Source organism: Malania oleifera, chromosome 1, assembly GCF_029873635.1.
Source record: "Malania oleifera isolate guangnan ecotype guangnan chromosome 1, ASM2987363v1, whole genome shotgun sequence".
In the NCBI taxonomy this organism is placed as follows: domain Eukaryota; kingdom Viridiplantae; phylum Streptophyta; class Magnoliopsida; order Santalales; family Ximeniaceae; genus Malania; species Malania oleifera.
In genome coordinates, this window is record NC_080417.1 from 150,788,826 (window position 1) to 150,805,676 (window position 16,851).

Here is a 16,851-nt window from a genome sequence, read left to right on the forward strand (position 1 = left end):
TTTTGCCTCACGTCCTGCTTTACAAACTATCTTTTTAGGAAATCCTAGAGATTGGGTCTAACGGGCTAGAAGAGCCGGGTTAGAGGTGTAAATTTATGTAGGTAATGTGTAGATAGGGATTTTATTTTTGTTTAATTTTATAGGATGTAATTATGTGAAAATAGATATATTTGTGTATAAAGATAATTAGAACTCTAGTAATATAATTTGAGGATTTTATATTTTATTTCCGCTGCGTATGTGTGTTTTATATTTGATGAATAAGGTATCAGGTACACTGAAGTCATTAAAGTAGCACTCTGGATCCACATGACGGGTCGGGGTCGTTACACAACGAATTGGTGCAGCAGAACTCTTCAAGGCTGGTCTCCCTCAAGATACAACAACTTGATATGGATCGTATGACTCTCTCTAATTCTGCACAAATAGAGAAGTCCAAAGTTCCATTAAAAAACATCTTTCTTTACTTGTTAAACTCTCTAAGCTCAAAAGAGAGTTGATATGATGATAATGAAGAGAAGATATTAGTGTGTTGTGCTAAGGCCTCAAAGGTTTATTTATACGAACAAAATGACATTTCATTCTCCCTGTATTTATTGAATAAAATGTGTATATATTAAATAGATACAAACCTATATTCAGGGTACATTCATATAATTAATGTTATACATTTATGAAATACATGAATGAACCACATAATTAAATGTAGATATCCTAGATACTTGTTTTTTTCCAAAATAACAAACAAAATAAGAATAATAATAATAATAATATTAAAATATACCAACACATTGCATATATTCATTCTTGTATCTACTTATCTTTTTGTTTTTCAAGTGGTAAGGATCAAAATTCATTCAAATAAAGAGAGCTAGCTACTCCCAAGTAGGGAGCTTAAGAGAAGTTAGAACAGTACGACTGAAATACTAAAACAGCAGCAACTAAAAGTTACGAGCCAAGAAAAGAACAGTTAGACGAGAACAACTCCACAGATATCAATTACTTAAGGCCCTTCAGTATACGCGGGAGTCGGGTTGAACTTGTTGAGGAATACTCTTGCGTTCCTTTTCTTCCAAATCTCCCAACAAACAGCTGCAGGAATCGACAATCTAAACCTTCTATCGTTTCCTTTTTAATCTCGAAGACGACCAGCTGTGAGGAGATCGGATGGCTTCTGTGGCGAGACCCATTGGATATTAATTAAACTAAGCAAAGATCTCCACACCTGTTTTCTAGTAAAACTGAAATTCCAGCGAAGCCATTCAAATTATTAGTCAACATTTTGCAGATTTTACCTTCTTGTTCAGTTGATAAACTGAAGAGAGTTGGGAATGCATCTTTCAGTGCGTTCTTTGTGGCCTAATTATCATGCCAAAAAAAGTTGTTTTTCTGCCATTCCCGATATGAATCATAGACATTCCCAGAACAGTCTTTTTGACTTTGAAATACCTTTGCAGACTCCCCGCCCCGGACTAGATTTCCCTGTAGACAGATCCCAATTCTCTTTACAGCATCCCTATTCGACACAAATAAAGTTGCTCCAGAGACTATCCTCTTCATTGTAAAAACTCCATCACCACTTCCCAAGCAAAGTCATACTCAGCTGCTAAATATTTTTTAAACCCAACTTACACTTAAAAATCTTAACTCCGGCTGCTGCGTCAGCCACATCCCCAATAGGAAAGAATTTGCTTCTAGCCTATATGCTTTATGTTTAATCTTATTAATGGTCCTTTTTCTATTCTTTTCTTATCTCTTAATTTATATATATATATATATATATATATATATATCTATTTGACTTTTGTTTTGTCCATCCTTTATTGTTATTAAGTGTTTTTCTCTCTAATTAAAGTATGTATTCATCATCATAAAATCATATGATGACATGGGTAAATCTAGGATTATATACTTATTTTGTTATCTCTATATCTACATTATTTATAAATCCCTTCATAACCATTATTTTCCTCCCAATGAAACTCTTCAAACCATTAATGTTCCCCGTGAATATTATCTAATTCCTTGATATCACTTGTATAATATTATCTACATTTTTATAAAATTGTCTCTTTTAGTTTTTCGCAAAGCCTATTTAAATAGTATAAGCATGAATAACATTTATTATCTTTGTCTTAAGACTACATTGATATTTTTATGATTCTATAACCTATTTTTTTTTAATTTACAATACTTTTTTTAGATCTTTGCCTACAATGATTTCTATCCATTCTTACGGTTTTTTTTTTTTTTTTCCCTTTATATCAAAGTTCAAATCCTAATTTTTCAAATTAAAAAAAAAAAAAAAAAAAAGGATACTGACAGGGTATAAATTTAAAATTTTATACATTGATTCATTATGAATTTATCTTCTTTTTCACTTTCCTATATTTGTCACGAATTTTATATACATATATATATATATATATATATATATATATATATATAATTGATGGTAGCTGCATACTAAATGTAAAAGCTGTCGCATTTATTGCCCAGTAACACATACAGTTAGAAGTAATGCTAAGATTAAGACAGAAATCTGGACTAACCAGCACCGAATCTCACCCACCTTCACAACCACTCAAGGTCATATCAAACCCTAGGCTGCATCTAAGTCAGAGATCAGATCCAAGTGTATCCGTCCCATTTGTCCCAATTAATGCCATCTCATCTCTCCATTGTAAGCCCTCTCTATAAATGAGATGGGGACGTTTGGCTTCTGCTCCTCATCCATCCTTTCGTTCACAATCACACCATCTTATTTGAAAGAGTCGCTTGCAGTGTGTCCGTCACCTTCACGTTTCTCCGCCAAGGAAAATGGCCCCCTCCAACTCCAAGTCTACTTTCCTTCTTCTTGGCTTGCTCTTTGCTGTTGTTGTTCTTCTCGTCTCCTCTTGGAGGGCCTCGGCTGAGGAGGCAGCTGCTCACACTCGTGAGTTTAATTCTCCCGCTAATTGTTAAATTTTACACAATGATGAGCGAGTTTTAAGATGAGCCGTCAATCCAAACACTTAAATTTCGACTCTAAAATTGAAATTAACGCGAATCATTTTACTTACTGATATCATTAAGCCCACTTGTTTTTTTCTTCTTCTTTTATACAGAGGAAAGCGTTGAAGGAACCACGTACTACGGTTTTGGACATGGGCACGGGCATGGATATGGGTATGGGCACGGGCATGGATTCGGACACGGCCATGGCCATGGCCACCATGGGAAACCCGGTCACGGTGGTCACCCCGGACATGGCAGTGCTGACGAGGTGCCTGAAGCCGAAATTGAGACCTGAAACTAGTAACAAGACCACACCTACAAGGGTCATGTGTAGCTTGTGATTGAATACGTTTCATAAGGCATTTGAGACTTATATGCCAGTAGCCATATGACCTTATGTCTATCTAATAAATCCTCTTAGAGTTTGCTGTTGTTTGCTCTAAGTTATGTTTGGGAAGACGAATGTTTAAGTATTGAATTTGAATGAAATTCGTGTTGTTAAGTACCTTCCTAACCTCAATAGTTAACTTGAGGTTTTGTCACATTTAATAACTGACAATCAGCTCCTTTCACAGTGATGTGGGATAATCTCAACGATCTCTTCCTCGCATATTCAGCTTTAAATTGACAGCTCCATAATTTGACTTGATTTATAAGGGGGGAGTTAAGAAATTGGTTATGTTCTCCCTCAATTTAGTGTGGTCTAAGGAATTCAAAGAGTTAGTCCAAATTGAAATTTCAATTTATAAAAAAGAAAAAGTGATATTTTTTAAGAAAATTGAAATTTCAGTTTATCAAAAAAAAAAAAAAAGTGAAAATTTTAAGAAGTGGGGGAATCGTTGTTGTTGAAATTTTTTTTCCCACAAAAAAACTAGGTACTAAGGTAAATTGAACAACTCCCAAAAAAAAAAGTAAATTGACCACATTGATTATCACAAATAAAAATTGGGTTATTCCATTCATTATGCTACACAATAAGTGATGGATTTTAGAAGAAGAGAGTAAGGCAATGGTATACATGACCTTTTTTTAAAAAAAAAAGCTAGGTATTGCAATAGTGCAATTGAACAACTCCCAAACAAGAAGAAGAAGAAGAAAAATTAACTATAGAAATTATTTCCTAAAAAATGAGTAAAACTTGCCAAGAGTATTCTGTTAAGTACTTGCATTAAAACTTTAGGAGAAATAATAGTAAGACCATCATAGAATAACCAACCTTGGTGAATTTGATAAAGAGGTAGTGTGGGTTGGTTACTTTTGTGTGGAAGCATTGACCAATACTATTATCATTAGACTTTAGGTTTAACCTAAATACCAATCAATTGGTAGTCCTTAATTAGATAATGTGATTATATCTATGAAAATATATAATAGGTTATTAGTGTTGACTCTATCAAACCAACAAAAGGTAGATAAACCCCCTAACACACATTTATCCTTCATGATTCCATACATATAGACAATCAATAAATAAAATAATAAGATTGTTTAATAAAAATAATCTTTTAAATAAATATATATATATATATATATATATATATATATATATATAGTTGAATTGCACATTACTTAAAATTTTCTCCCTAACAATGTGTGTATAATAGGTACCATGTAGTTAAGATGAGAGGATGATAGCTTAAAAGATAACATAGGCGAGTAGGTGAGTGAGTTTGACCTATTCAAACTTTTGTTGTTTCATGAATTCATTTTTGATTTAGAATTTAGCTTTTCTTAACTTTCATATGATCCTATCCTTATATTGTTGTAACGTCCAAGGGCCAATCCCACGCAAATGGCAAGATCAAAAATCCGAAATGTTTGATCGAGTGGCAGACTCGATACTATGTTCTATGAAATCTAGTGTAATAAATAGATTGAGAAATGGATTACTTTTTAAAAAAACAATGAAGTTGCTACTAATTTATATATTTTAAGTGTGGTTAGAACACTTATTTAATACACTACTTGTTCATCGGTCACCTAGGTTGAAGGAAACTAGTAGTCAATGGTCTACGTCACTAGGTTTAGATTCGAGAGTACGATTATACAAAGGGAAGTTATTGGCACCCCTTCAGACCCGTCCAATGGACGGTACCTAATTAACCTAATAATTACATTCAAAATTTATGAATGAAGCAAGACCTTCATTCTTCAGTTTATTCAATTACCAGACCTTTTAAATATTGGATAGCCCTGCAAAGGAAAGAGACTTTCCTCACCTCATAACCCCAAAAGTGTGCTAAGAACACAATTCTTAGCAATCCATTCGAGGATTACTTATTTGAGATTTCTTTTTTCTTTTAAAATGTGTTTATTACCTAACATTTATTTTCAGGAAAACTTGCATAAGATAAAGACTTCCTGCCTTCAATTCTCAAAGGCATGCAAAAACATAGCCTTTGAGAATTAAAGGAAAATTCATTAAGGTTTTTCAATCAAGAGTTCAACCAGATAAGCGAGGGTAATTAAAAAACTAAACATATTTACAACATGCAATTAAAGTCACAGCTTAAGCAAAAAAAATACATGTAAGGCGTGCACCAAAACCCAAATATTCTGAAAGAATCACTAAAGACAAAGTGATTAGGATAGAATCTCTGCCCCTAGGAGATAATTTAGGTTATAAAGATCATCGATTTTTAAAATTTTTCTCATAGAGGAAGTGCACACACGTACACAAACATGTAGGCACATGCATGCATAAAAGAAAAGGAAAAATATGCATTCATGCAGCAAATGGGGCGCAAATAAATTAAAAAAAAAAAAAAAACACACACACACACACACACATAAGAAAACCACTATAAATTCAATAAGAATGGTCTGAAATTTTTTTTCAAGTTTCTCTATTTTTTAGACTTTTTCTACAATTTTTTAATATTTTTAAATAATTTTCTTAATTTTCCTTTATTTTTATCAATTTTTAAAATTTTATTTTTTGGCCCCTTAGTCAAAAATGGCTCAAGGAATTTTTTATTTATTTTTCTCTAATTTTTCATGATCTTTACCAAATCTTACTAACTTTTGAATTAAAAATAAATAATAAAATAAATTTAAAGCACCAGCAATTTAAAGGGTCAAACTGACTCAACTGGTTTGAGCTAGGTCAACGAATCAACTAGAGTTGAGTTGGGTCAGGGGTGGTAGAGGCAGGAAAAAGGTCGAGTAGTCACGTGTCATCCATTTGTGCTTACATGTGACAACGTATGAGGTGATCATTTTCTATATTTTTTTATAAAAAAAAAAATAGTGGAGGACACGTGTAAGGTGACGTTAGCGTGACATTGCCTGTCACGTGGTGGCAGCACACTGGTGCGAGTAATGATGTAGAGACCCAAAAAATTAAATTAATAAAAGTAATAAAAGAAAAGAAATGATAGAGAAGGAAAAAGGGAAAAAAAGGATTAGCAGGGATTCGTCAATGAATCCAGGGTCCTTGTCGACAAATATCCTTTTAGATCTCATCGACGAAGTACACGTGTCTTGTCGACGAGAAGATACTGAGAGTTTGGGAATTTCAGAGAATTTCAAGTTCGTCAACAAACCAGCCTTTTCATTGACGAAGTGTTTTAGTGGGTTCGTCGACGAATCACTTTAACTCGTCGATGAAGTCTGACCTATAAATAGTAAAACCCTCAATTTTCAGTGTGAATCTCTCTCTCCTCTCTCTCTCTCTCTCTCTCTCTCTCTCTCTCTCTCTAACCTATGATTTTTCTTCTCCCTCTCTTCGATTTCGGCTTTGTTATAGCTCGGATTAACAATCAGGAACCGCCATAAGGTTCGTAGGGAGATTCTCTACCGGAGCAGATTTTCAATTTGGAATTTCGGGGCACCATCTTAAAACTAGGGTAAGTGAAGTATTTTAGGGTTTAATGGGCTATTTGGAGTATTCAAAATTGAGGAAGTGCTAAATGAGAAGTATTCTAGAGTTGAGTTGACTAATCTGGGGAAATGTGAATTTTAGAATTTGAGCTGTGAACGCCGTGGGGCGTAGGATTTTAGGTTGTTAATGGACCTCTCAGTAAACCAGGTAAGGGGAATAAATTATAGCAGTATTTTAGAAATTTATGGGTTGAATGAATATGTGAAAATGGTGATATGATATTTTAACTGTATATATTATGATATGAATAGCAGACGAAATTGTGTGGCATATGAGTTATACTAAGAATTTGTTTGAAACAAGGTTGTGTGAACTGCATGATGAATTATGGGAATATGAAGTAAACATATATTGAAATATTTTTGTGTAGAAAAGAATATAAGAGAAACCTAGTGATGTTTTGGGATTTGAAAGTTATAAAATAATGAATTATGTTTTATTGAGAAATGTTGAAATATGCGAAATGTGAAATATACTATTATGAGAATGGAATGTGTAGTGAAAAGATGAGAAAGAAACAGAAAATGTTGAGAACATTGAAATGTGATATATACCATTATGAGATGAGATGTGAATATTGAAATGTGAATATGAAAATGTGAATATTGCAATGTTAATACTGTAATGAGAATGTTGAAATGTGAACAGTGAAATGTGAATATGAAAATATGAATACTGTAATGTGAATACTACAATGTGAAATGTGAATACTGGAATATGAATATTGCAATATGAGTACTACAATGTGAATGTGGAAATGTGAATATTGTAATGAGAATACTGCAATGTGAATAATGAAATGTGATAATGGGAACCCTAATGTACGATTGTTGATTATCAGCACGGTACCAATACTAGCGGATGATAAGTGCAACCACACGGTCTCGTGAAGAGTGTGGCGTGATAATCGAATGAGCCAGTGAAAAGGGTAGTTTTGCCCCCTGGAGTCTAGACCAGGGTTAGGCAGGCCATTCGTACTACAGATAGGTATATGGATTGTTTATTTTGATCTAACCGGGTAGGCTAACCGCGGTTTAGATCCACCCTTCGGGCTGCACAACCTCGACCATGGGGGGAAACATGGCGTGGAGAATATCCTCAGGGTAGCCATGAGTTATAGACGCGTATGTATTAGTTACGGAGGACACTCATGTGCTAGATGATGAAATGGAAATGAAAGAGAAAAGAAAAAGTGTGAGTTTAATAACATAAATAAATAAGGCGAAGTAAAACTCTCCGCTGGAGGGCTTACTGAGTAATGTGAGTGTCTTGATAAGTATCAGTTGTAGTCGTATCTGAGTTAATCGGGGAAGGTTACAAACGATATCAGAGCAGAGGGGAGCGATATGTATGGGTGTGTAATCTTCCCTATCCTCGAGAACTTTCGCTGTTAAATATGGGTTGCATGAGAATAAGTTGGAAAAATGGAATTAAAGCTTATAAAAGCTTGTGTTTTATATCTATATAATTATAAGTATAATTGGTATATTTTTCTAAGATTGTATTATCACTAAAATGAGAATATTATAATATAATGAAACTCTTACTGCCACACATTATAAATAATTTATTTCGTCTTACTGAGATGTGTCTCACTCAAATATGAAAATATTTCAGGGAATTGTGACAGACTATGAGATAGGGCTCCGAGACAAAAGGGAGCTGGTACCCTAATAGACAGGGTAAGTGTTTTGAGTTAGGGATGGATGATTCCCCTAGAGTTTATGGTTGATTTTATGGGATATGTTGGATATATATAAATAAATAAATAAATAATATATATATATGTAAGAACCCGAACCATGATATATGGATTAAATTGGTAAAGAGAAGGGTAAAATGGTAATTGAGCAGGCTTCGTCGATGAAGCCAGAGTTCATCGACGAAGGCCTCAGGTTGCTCGGCGACGAAATGCAGGAGCTCATCAACAAGGAGAAGTCGAGAGGTTTCAAGAATCCAAAAATCTTAGGCTTGTCGACGAGGTCACCGTCTCGTCAACGAATTATCTTCAAAGCCTCGTCGACGAAGACGCCATCTCATTGACGAGGGTGGTCGAGTCAAAAGGCTATAAATATCCATCGTCTTCTTCGATGAGGGCGGCCGAGTCAAAGGGCAATAAATATCCATTTTCATTGCTTAATCACTAAGAAATCAAAAATCCTCTCTCTCTCTCTCTCTCTCTCTCTCTCTCTAGATTTCTTCATTATACGTTGTGGGAATCGTCAATCCGACGTTACCACGAGAATCAGGGAAGGATTCTCTACAAGATTTGTGGATTGGATCTTCGTTTCGGGCGTTTTCGGGTTTTAGCTCAAAATTGAGGTAAGGCTTGGTTTTTAATTCTGTTCTGGTAGTTGTGTAGATAATAGAATTGTGAGTATGTTCTGTACTGTGATTTATAGGTTTTCGAACTCGGTTTGCGGTTTAGGGCCCGTAGAGCTCGGGTTTGGATTTTCGAGGAAAGGTAAGGGGATTCTGTTTATGTCGATTATTTTTTAAATCAGACTCGTAGAACTGTAGTTCACAGTTCTATGTGCGTTTTGGTTACTCATTTGAGAAAATCTAATAGGTAAAATTATGGGTTTTTCATGTTACAATTTTGGGAAAAAGGGGGCATTGGGTGGCATCCCTAGTTTTGTTGGAAAACCGTTAAAATATTGTGATATATATTGTGTTATAGGGATGGTCGTGCCATGACTTATTTAAACTGCATATGTTTGGAAAATCATGATTTTAGATTACCAAATGGGTGTGGTTTGTTTGGTTATATGAGCATGCATTGTTGTGTTTTGATAAAATGCAATAGGATTGGGTTCCGAATTGTTCCAAGTACTGAAAGAGTGTCCGGATCTATATCCGAGGGCGTGAGCCTTACCGGTTGATCACCAAAAGGTGTGGATCCACCAATTGTATTGGTACGATGTCATGGGAGCCTAGGGCTACACCATGTGTCAGGGACACCATGTAATATGGGCCGGCTTCGAGCCGAAAGGTGTGACGACACCATATTGCTTGACCATGTGTGTGCGCGTGTATGCACTGTACTAGAATTGTTTTGTGAAAATAGTGGAATTGCATTTAACTGTGTATGTTTTGTATCATGATAACACTCATATGCCACACACCGATATAACCTAGATCTGCCTTACCGAGAGGTGTCTCACCCCTACTGTATGTACATATTTTCATGTCCTTCTTGTAACTGGAACTAGCGTCCTTGTGTTGGGAGTGTAGTGGTCGGTGTACTGCGAGAGGTACTTGGGTAAGTACTAGGACTGTACTGGGTTGTATTTTGTGGTTTTCCCTGACACCTAGGTTTGTGTTGTATTTTATGGAGCTTAAACTCCTTTTGTATAGACTCTAGTATAGTACAGGATATGTATAGAAAGACCATTTTCTATTGTACATATTATGTTTGTATGTCAATGTGTATAGGGTGCCTGGGAACCCCATGGGGTTGGACCCTCATTCATGGTGATGTCTTGTTAGTTTTATATGATACAGGGACAGGTTAGGTTACTATTTTGCCCCTGGGTCTCATTACCAAGTTTAGGGTGTGACAGCTTAGTATCAGAGCTAATCAGGTTGTTAGGTCTTGTAGACTTGGTTAGGCATAACTGTGTGTACATACCAGGGTATAGGATGTTGGAAATAGGTAGAGTAGGTCGTGGGTTGTTTTGTTGCTAGACTGGAACTCGTTGGCGGTGTTCTGTGTTTTTCTTGGAATGACTATTTCAGTAAAATCATGGTAAACCAATTATGATTTTCGTGTCATTGTGACAGGACAGACCTGGACCTGTTAGGTGGTCGTTAACATGATTAGTCATAGATAATTGTGTTATTCGTGTGTGTTGTAGGAGTATTAATAGATTTCTATTGTGTTTTTAGAATGGATCCTGTCGCAACGTCCCGAAGCACGGGTGCCCCGGGGCGGCGAAATAAAAAATAGGGTTTAATATTTTCAAGAAAAACATATAATATCGGAGTCGCCACTAACCTTTTAATGTGGTTAGAACACATGATTACTACTCCCGTTAGGGGTAGAATGGGTCTACGTTACCAGAGCTGGGGTCGGGAGTTCGGTTATGTGAGGGGAAGGTACGAGCACCCCCTACACACCCGTTCTTACGAACGGTACCTAACTAATTTGAAATTATCCCTAAGTTAATTTAAAAAGTCTTTCACATTACTCCTCTATTAGTAGATTTACAAATATACATGCAATTAAAATAAATAAATAAGTGAATCATACAAAAATATATGTACTATATATATTCCCTCAGAACTAAAGGTACATGAAGTCCGAAAGCTCATACCCTAGCATTAAAATCATAAGGAAGAAAATCGAGAAAATACTTTTTCAAAATTTAAAGATTTTTCATAAATAATTTAAAATGTTTTCGAAATTCTCTGGGAGGTTTCAATGCATGATAATAGGGTATTAAATTAAGATATTAAGCTAACATATAATAAGCAATAAAATACCATATGCTATACACATTAAGATACTAAAGATACTAAAGCAAATAATACCATATATATTAGAATACTAGAAAAAAAATATATACACTAATAGGTAATACTAAATATAATAATAATAATAATAATAATAATAATAATAATAATGTATAATGTATAATGTAGAATAAAATACTAAAAATAACATAATACTAAAATATATCAATATTCTTACTATAAACGTATAATCTAAGAATACTAAATATAACAACATACTTAATATAGCAGTATACTCATATACATCATATAACAATATAACAATATGCATAAATATGTACAATAATGGTAATAATAATTTACTTATAATGATAATAAGGATATGATGCATAACATAATAATTACTTTAATATTAACACACAATACACATATGGAAGGGATTACCAAGATTAAGGAAATAATTCAAAGTTACAATCAAAACATGGAAACCAGTTAACTCTAAATTTAGTGGGTGATTATATAAGGGTAAGCAAACAGAGAAATTATGGAAACAATTTAAAACTAATATTAATACGTAAATATTCAATATGACCACTAAATAGGAAATTATGGAAATAAATCGAATCAAAAATTGACGTACAGCCCTAAAAATTAATATGCTACATATGAAATAAACACTAAAAATGACCCCACATATGAACATTAATTATGACAAAAACCCTAAACACAAAATAAATCAACACATTTAAAAATGTAAAAATAATTAAAACCCTAAACGAACTTAAACCTAAAGTAATCAACATCCTAAAATTAGGAAACTGCCTAATTAAGATTAGTATGAAATCCTCTAGACACTGACAAATATGAACATCTCATGACTATAAGAGCAACACTTTTTATAAATAATAAACAATGATATTATAGTAACAAATAATATACAATAACATATGATAACAAAATGAAACAATAAACCATGATAAAATATAAATATGCATATAACATTAAAAAGAATAAACAATGATAAATCACCATATTACATATATAATAAACCATAATAAATATACATGTATACGCAATAACCATATAAAACAATAAACCATGATAAACATAAATATATTTACATAATAACAAAACAGATACAAATATAACCATACTAATAAAATATTAAAAAAAATAATTAAAAATAAATAAATAAATACCAAAACAAAATCTCACCTTTGGGCAGTGTTGTGTGTGTTCTGTGTATGTGAGTGTGTGTTTTAGTATGTTTAGGAGTGCTGTTGTATGTGCTTTAGTGTGTGTGTGTGTGTGTGTGTGTGTGTTCCCGTGTGTGTGGTCGTGTGGTGTTGTGTTGTGCAGGGAACAGGGTGGCCAGAGAGGTTTCAGCATGGAGGGAGCAGCAGTAGCAATGGAGGTTGTTGTGGGTGTCGCCGGGAAGGCAACGGCATGGAGGTCCTCGTCTGCTGGTGCGGCTGTGGGATAACGACGGAATTCTCTATGACGCCGCGGTGGTCCTGGCTGTGATTTCGTATAGCCGCTACCCTGCGTACAAAGGAAAGAGTAAGAGAATGGAGAGATGAGGGTGAGAAGAGAGTGTGTATGGCAGCGAATGCTCCCCTGCAGCTGGATTTGTGCGAGACGAAGGTGGATCGATGGGTGTTTGCAGTGGCTGGCCGGGGTTGCTGGACTCCGTGGTGCGTTCGCCGGAGTTCTGGCTAATGGTGCCTGGGTTGCAGCGATTGCAGAGGATTGCTGTGGTGGGTGTCTTCGGGCTGTCTGTGACTGGTGCGAACGATAGTTGCCGGTGCTGAGTGTGAGGGCACCATGGGATCTCGCCGGGAGCAGGAGCCGGCTGAGGAGCGGTTGGGAGCTTCGCCGCCGGAGCTGGGTTGCTGCATCAGTGGTTCGCGGCGCCAGCAGCAGGGACGTCTAGGGAAGGGCTCGCAGCAAGCTGCTGCGGTTGGTTTGCCGGAATGGGTTTTCAGAGACGGTGGCCGTCTGATCCGTGGAGTGGCTCGGTTCTTGCTGTGGAGAAGGGCTCGGCTACTGGTATAGAAGAGGTCCGGCTGTGCAGCAGAGGTGATGATCCGTGGAGCAGAGGGGGTCTTCGGCTGCGGCTATGGTGTGGACTGCTGGTATGGATGGAGGCTGGAGCAAATATGGAGACTTGAGCAGAAGAAGAAGAAGAAGAACAAGAACTGGCCGTCTTTGCATGGCGCCCCCCTCTCTATTGCCCTATGAGCCCCTTTATAAAAATTTTGCAAACCCTAGCGCCCCCATCTTTTCCTTTTTTATTTTTTTTTCTTTGTTTTTTATACTTTTATGGTAATAATAGATATGGTAATAATAATAATAATACTAATATTGATAGTAATAATAGTAATAATAATAATAATAATAATAATAATAACAAAGTAGTAATAATCATATCTAAAAGTAATAATAATATGAAAAATAATAATGATAATACTACTAATAATAATAATTGAAAATAAAAAATATATTAATAATAATAGCATTACTAAGTATAATAATAATAATAATAAAATAATAATAGTAATATTTAAAAATAATGATAATATTAAAAATAATTGTAATAATAATAATAAAGTAAGATAATAAAAATAATTATAATAATAGTAAAAATAATAATAAAAATAATAATAATAACAACTTTTGTTATATTGGGCTTGTGAAAAAATGGGGTGTCTATAGATCCCAAGGATAATAACCTGGGAAGTGGCTTCGAGGAGACGGCGAGCGATGAGTCTCCTTCTGTGCCTTGAGGAATTGACGAGCCAGGTCCTACGGGAGATCAGGTGGAGTGTCAGGAGACACAAACGTTCTCCTACGTCTGCGGGGTGCACATTGAAAGGTTCACACGCATGCACCCTACGACGTTCTTAGAGGCACACAACCCGGTGATAGTAGAGGACTGGGTGGAGAAGACTAAGAGGATCTTGGAGGTCCTACACTGCACGTCTCGGTAGAGAGTCCTCTATGCTACCTTCTAGCTGTCTGGGAAGGCAGGGCGATGGTGGACTGCAGTGAGTCTACTGGAGAAGCAAAGGGCCAGTCTTGTGGAGATGACATGGAGTCGTTTCATGGAGGCGTTCTTTGACAGATACTTCCCGGCTTCCACACATGATGCTAAAGCAGATGAGTTTTCTGCTCAAACTCAGGGAAGTACGACGGTGCAGGGGTATGCTGTTCGGTATATAGAGCTATCCCGTTTTGTGTTGTGCTTGATCTCAAATGAGTACGAGAAGACTTGGAGTTTCAAGAAGGGTTTGAGGAAAAACATCCACAAATTAGTGGGTATGCTTCAGATCCGTGAATTTTTGGTTTTGGTAGATACGACCACTATGATCGAGATCGATATCCAGGAGGATGAGGTGGATCAAGAGCCGAAGAAGAGGCCAGTACCTCCTTGTTCTCAGTCTAGATATTGTCAGGGATCATGGAAGAAGAGGAATAAGGGTTCGGATTACCGCCAGAATACTGAGCATCAGGGTTCTTAGATGAACCAATCGGGTGATTGTTGTATCAGGTGCCAGAGATGGCATAACGGTGAGTGCCAGCCATTTGGGGATAACTGCTACAACTGTGGCCAGTTAGGTCACATGGCTCAGGATTGTCACGCACCGAAGAGGGGTATGCCTTCTTCGAGTCAGAATTAAGGAAGTAATCAGGTATCCTGGGGAACATACCAGGCAAACACAGCTACGACAAGAGTGTACTCACTTACTCCAACGAATGCTAAGTAGGCGGGGAATGTGGTGACATGTATTATGATGTTGCTTTTAAATAGAGTTGTGGTTTTATTTGATTCGGGTGTGACCCACTCCTTTATATCTATTAATTTTGTTAAATTGTGTGGGGTGGAGTGTGACGACCTACTTAATTTCCACCCGTTTTTTTTCTTATATATATATATATACATTCAATATCACAAATCCCAGATTAGCAGATCATAATCTACCTGGACTCGTGGGTACCAAGGATACATCAGAACACGACACGGAAGCCTAAGCAGTAGGAAACATATAATTACAATATTATAAATACAAAAACATCCACCTCATTACTACAAATACCAGAGTCACTATATCCACTGTATTTCAATATATATACATCCAAAAAAAAAAAAATCTAAGGACACTTTCCACAAAAATACAACTGTCCCTACTAAAACTTACCCTTCAAAAAGGGCAGACAACAGCTCTAGATCAGCGGGGCTTTTTTCGCTCTCCTATCTGGTCTCCTGAAAAATTTATAAATTTTTGGGGTAAGACACCTCTCAGTAAGGAAAATAAACTAATACTAGTGTGTGACAACATGAGTATTCTGTGTTCTACATATACCATACATAACATATTCAATATCTGTTTTGTCAAATCGGGAAAACATATATATATCACCAAAACATGGCAGAACATACTGCATTTTCATAAACATATTTCATCTCATATAATAATAATAACATAAAAACATTCTTGGTAGGTTAGCTGGCTGTTGTCATGTATTACCCCCACATGATTGGGTTGTGTGGCCCAAAGGCGGGACTTGACAATAGTTAGCCAACCGCTGGCAAGTCAAAAGTACAGTCTGTAAGTCTGATGGGTCTGCCAGACCTGGTTCGTACACCTGGGGCGATCACACACTTCTTAAAAACCACCTCGACCATCCAATCTCACACCACTCCGTACAGCGGTGTTAACACAAATATCATGATCACGAAGACCATGGACACATAGCAACGGTACCGTGCAAGTGCTAGCCTAGACCAAGCCAACCAGTTTCTGATACCATATAACATATGTTGAAACTGTGATACATGGATATTTCATATCATTAATTTTCACATCAATCATATCATTTCACATATATACGTATATCATGAAAATCATCGGCCCGTACGCCAGCAAATCATAGCACAGCTCGTACGATGGCAAATCACATCATAACACGGCTCGTACGCTGGAAAACATATCATAATACAGCGCATACGCTGGCAAATCACATTATAGCACAGTCCATATACTGGCAAATCACATCATAGCACAGCCCGTAAGCTGGTTTTCCCATTATAAAAATCTGTATCATAATCCCATTCCAGAAAACAGTATTTCATAACATTTTATACTCATGCCACACTGAATAGATTTTCTGCATATTTAACATATCATCAATTTTAACTGTATTTTCTCAAATATATATCATATATAAATATATTCATTTCCCTGAAATCAAATTCTATAATAATATACATACATTTTTCATAAAATACTAGCTTAGTTTATCCCCTTACCTAGCTACTGAGAAAGCCCCCAAAATACTCTAGTCTAACACCCGTAGGATTTCCTGACCAATACCTTGAAAATGAAAACTCCCAGTAATAAACTTCAATAATTCCACGTGTATATCATTTCCTATAACTATCGTAAGACCAAATTTGACTTAAAAAACCTTACCTCAGCCCAGGGATGATTTCCAACTTGCTTTCACCAACGATC

General features: G+C 35.9%; 1 protein-coding gene across 1 annotated transcript; it reads left to right on the top strand.

Annotated features, from left to right (window-relative positions):
- Positions 1-2,717: 2,717 nt before the first annotated feature.
- Positions 2,718-3,500, top strand: LOC131164762 (cold and drought-regulated protein CORA-like). The gene is made up of 2 exons (XM_058122197.1): positions 2,718-2,935; positions 3,108-3,500. Exons 1-2 carry the CDS (start codon positions 2,821-2,823, stop codon positions 3,290-3,292), a joined length of 300 nt encoding a protein of 99 aa, XP_057978180.1. The 5' UTR covers positions 2,718-2,820; the 3' UTR covers positions 3,293-3,500.
- Positions 3,501-16,851: the final 13,351 nt, after the last annotated feature.

What these genes read in the sequence shown, in the direction of transcription:
- LOC131164762 (XM_058122197.1), top strand. Translation starts at nt 2,821, where the DNA reads ATGGCCCCCTCCAACTCCAAGTCTACTTTCCTTCTTCTTGGCTTGCTC. An exon ending in GGAGGCAGCTGCTCACACTC is followed by an intron (nt 2,936 to 3,107) that starts GTGAGTTTAATT and finishes TCTTTTATACAG; the next exon opens with AGGAAAGCGTTGAAGGAACC.